General features: G+C 49.6%; 1 protein-coding gene and 1 pseudogene across 1 annotated transcript; one reads left to right on the top strand and one right to left on the bottom strand.

Annotated features, from left to right (window-relative positions):
- Nucleotides 1-269: 269 nt before the first annotated feature.
- LOC132480664 (olfactory receptor 6Z7-like) lies at nt 270-1,224 on the bottom strand (annotated as a pseudogene).
- A 140-nt stretch (nt 1,225-1,364) lies between these two features.
- LOC132480663 (olfactory receptor 2G6-like) lies at nt 1,365-2,850 on the top strand. Its single transcript, XM_060085045.1, is given in 4 exon segments — nt 1,365-1,452; nt 1,973-2,246; nt 2,248-2,393; nt 2,396-2,850. Coding segments are annotated over 4 exon segments (963 nt in total).
- The last annotated feature ends 1,367 nt before the right edge of the window (nt 2,851-4,217 follow it).

The raw sequence follows: 4,217 nt of genomic DNA, 5'->3' as shown, positions 1-4,217 counted from the left end.
AGTAAATTTCCATTTCTTGGATTACTAGAGGGCATGCACATCTTTTTTGTAGGTTATCAGCCACTTACATGTTTCCTTCAATAGACTTCATGTTCATGACCATTTTCTTTTTAGTTTTTCTCTCGGTGGAGGTCTTCATATTTTTCTCCTTTATTTAAAGAAGTCTTTATACGTTATGTTGCAAATATTTTCCTCCGGATTTCTATTTGCCTTTGAAAGCTGTGCACGTGTTTTGGCCAAGAAAGTGTTAAAATCAGGAGCAGGAAATGTCAGTTCTCGATGAAGAGACTCAGCGCTGGGGGAGGGTTTTCCTGCAGCGCTGCGTGGACCTCCTTGTTCTGCAGGCAGTAGACTAGATCAGGCAGCACATGGGCGTGGCCACCGTGTAGATGACGGACAGCAACTTGTTGAGGTCAGTGGGTTCCACACGGCTGGGGCGGGACTACGTGAAGAGAACCACTGAGCAGAAGATGTCCACCACAATCAGGTGGGAGGCGCAGGTGGAGGGGTTTGCTGCCCGCAGCAGCCGAAGGCATTTGGAGCACAGCCCTCCTGATGGCCGCATATGAGGCCAGAGCAACCAGCAGGGTCCTGCAGATGACGATGGCAAAGATGAAGTCGACCAGCTCCGTCAGGGTCACGTGGGTGCAGGACAGGTTGAGCAGAGGGGAGACATCACAGAAGAATTGGTTGAGGACATTGGGGCCATAGGAGGACAGGCTGGCGATGCATGATATCTTGACCACCGAGACCAACAGCCCACAAAGCCATGAAGACAAAGCTAAACCCAGGCAGATCTGGGGCCTCATGAGCAGCAGGTAGTGTAATGGGCGGCAGATGGCCACATAGTGGTCATAGGCCATGGAGGCCAGGAGGGTGCACTTGGTGCCAATGAGAGATGTGAATAAAAAAAGCTGAATTATGCAGGCTATGAAGGGCACATGGCATGCACTGGACCTCAGCCCCACGAGCAAACTGGGCATGCTCACTGACATGTAGCACATCTCCAGGCAGCTCAGGTTGCCCAGAAAGAAGTATATGGGCTTTCAGAGCTCACCATGACTGCAGACAAGGAAAATGATGAGCGTGTTCCCCAGGAGGGTCAGCAGGTAGAGTCAGGAAGACGGCAAACAGCACAATCCTTATGCCTTGCCTGGCAGATAAACCCAGTAGGATAAACTTTTGCACTCTGGACATATTGCCCAAGTCCAGAGACCTCTCCATCTATGTAAGAAAGAAACAGGTTCATAGAGACCATGATCCATGCAGAAATAAATTGATCAAAGGGGGAGAGCATATACAGTTAGGGCCCCTAGAGCCAATGCTACTTTGCTGTATGTTGACTCTTGTTCTGAGCGCCAGCAATGAGCAATTGGGAAATTGCAAAACCGGAAACGGAAAATTTAACACTATTTACTACATATCTGATCATTGACAAGATACTCAACCTTTGTGAGCCTCCATTATCTTATCTGTAAAATGGATGTGAAATCTATCCCCAGGAGGTCCTTAGTCCTTATGGATATTAAACATGGCAACAGACGAGAAAGTGCTTTATAAAGAGAGTCATGATTATTCCTTTACTTTTTTAAAAAAATAAATTTATTTATTTTTGGCTGTGTTGGATCTTCATTGCAGTGCATGTGCTTCTCTTTGCAGTGGTTTCTCTTTGCGGTGGCTTCTCTTGCTGTGGAGCACCGGCTGTAGGTGCGTGGGCTTCAGTAGTTGTGGCTCACAGGCTCTAGAGCACAGGCTCAGTAGTTGTGGCGCACTGGGTTCATTGCTCCGTAGCTTGTGAGATCTTCCCGGACCAGGGCTCAAACCCGTCCCCTGCATTGGCAGGCTGATTCTTAACCACTGCGCCACCAGGGAAGCCCCATGCACTGCTTTTTGAGCCTTCCCTGCCATTCACGAGCTTTTCCGAAGACACAACATGACCAATCTCAAGGCAGTGCCTGTTTTCTTCCTCCAGGTTTCTCAGTGGTCCCTGAGATACAGCTGCTCAGTGCTGCTGCCTTCCTTCTGGTTTACCTGGCTGCGTTTCTGGGGAACATCTCCATCGTGGCCGCCGTGATGCTGGACGCCCGACTGCACACGCCCATGTACTTCTTCCTCAAACACCTCTCCTTGGTGGATATCTGCTCCGTGTCCTCCACCCTGCCCCGGGCCCTGGTGGCCACCCTGCTGGGCTCGGGGCAGATTTCCCTCCATGCGTGCACGTCCCAACTCTTTTCCTTTGTCTGCCTGAAGTCTGCAGTGTTTTCTCATCACCTCCATGGCTTATGACCATTGTCTGGCCACCTACAGGCCCCTGGTGTACGGGGCAGCCATGAGGCCCCGGACCTGCGTCTCCGTGGTGGCGGCCTGGGGCAGCGGGCTCCTCTTCTCTGCCTTCCCCTAACCAACACCTTCTCCCTGCTCTTCTGCAGCCCCAACGTGATTGACCACTTCTGTGACATCCCGCTACTCATGCGCCTAGCCTGTGCCGACACAAGTGTCCACAACACTGCAAGATTTGCAGCCAGCGGTTGTGCCATCATCAGCTGCTTCAGCCTCACTGTCCTGTCCTATGTGCACATCTTGGCCATGGTGGTTCAGATCCGCTCAGCAGCCAGCCGCTGGAAGGCCTTCTCCACATGTTCCTCCCACCTGGCCACCGTCCTCCTGTTTTACGGCACTGGCAGCTCTGCCTACATGCAGCCCACCGCGCGATATTCCCCATAGCAAGGGCGTCTGGCTGCCGTCTTCTACTGCATCCTCATGCCCACCCTAAATCCACTTATCTACAGCCTGAGGAACAAGGACATGAAGGGATCCCTGCGGAAGCTGTATCTTCAGGTGCCACCTTAGGACATGGAGTGACCCAGAAATCCAGCCTCACAAGATTTTCCTTGTGGTCATAGTGGAGGTGTTAATGTCTCAGAGACCACCAGGAACACACTGGGTGGCCCAAAAAGTTGACAACGTTGATGATGATTCATGCAGGAAGCCACAATAGGCAGCTGGGTAAAATGGAGACGTGTCCAAGGTGCATTTAATTTAGGCAAATGGTACTGTACATACACAGGGGAAGGTAGAAAGAGGGAAAGAATAATTTAAAATACAGTTGACTTTCGGTATTCACAGGCTCCACATTTGCAGATTCAACCAACCGTGGATCATGTACTCTGTTTACAATCCCTGGTTGGTCGAACCCATGAGTGCAGAACCTGTGGGTATGGAGGGCAGACTATGGGACTTGAGCATCCGTTCTGGTATCCTGGTGGGTCCTGGAACTAATCCCCTGTGGGTTCTGAACGACAACTGTGGTGAGGGGTCATTTCATCCCAAAGCCCACCAATGACCCTGTATCCTGGAGTGTGAGTCCACTAGGGGACTTTCTGCCCAGCTCATCCATTTCCATGGACCTCCCACAAGTGATCACACCTTGGCCTGCTCAAAATGATTCTAATGCTTAGTGGTACACATTTTCCATCTAATATTTGTCTGAAATGCAAGTCAGTGAGTTCATCAGAAGTAACTATTCCAGAAGAATAGTCCATATCGTACTTGCAGAGACATGGTCTTCATGTGGCTCCCTCCTAAGAGAACATCAGGGATACTTTTTTCTTTCTCTAATGTTTACCTGATAGCACTGTATTGGTTGGGTTTTAGGTTCAGCTGCTTTAACAGACCAAACAACAGTGGCTTAAATAATACAGAGGGGTTTTTTTTCTTTCCTGTAAACATGGGTGTCTCTACACCACAAAGTCATCCTGAGACCAGGTTCCTCCCATCTCATTGCTGTACCATCCCATACAGTCTCCTTATCCACGTGGTAGAAGGCTCACTAGCAACTCATTCACAGTCCAGCTGCAGGAAGGAAGACAGAGGAGGTAGAGGGCAAAGAGAGTGCTTTTCAGATGTGACCTGGAAGTTGTACCCATCACTTCTGCTGACATCCCATTGGCCAGTGCTTAGTCACATGGCCACTCTGACCTGCAAGGGATGCTGGGAAATGTTGTCTCCAGCTGGGTTGCCATGTGCTCAGATAAAGCTCCAGAAAAAAATGGAGAGAACAATATTTACTATTTTTTAACCACTCCTCCACATCTGATCTCTTGATGAGGCACTATTTTTTAAAATAAATTTATTTATTTTATTTTTGGCTGCATTGGGTCTTTGTTGCAGCAAGTGCGGGCTGCTCTTCGTTGTGATGTGCAGGCTTCTCATTGCGG

The sequence above is a fragment of the Mesoplodon densirostris genome, chromosome 19, assembly GCF_025265405.1.
Source record: "Mesoplodon densirostris isolate mMesDen1 chromosome 19, mMesDen1 primary haplotype, whole genome shotgun sequence".
Classification (NCBI taxonomy): domain Eukaryota; kingdom Metazoa; phylum Chordata; class Mammalia; order Artiodactyla; family Ziphiidae; genus Mesoplodon; species Mesoplodon densirostris.
The sequence above is the reverse complement of the archived record's forward strand: the minus strand, read 5'-3'. Positions and strand labels throughout refer to the sequence as shown.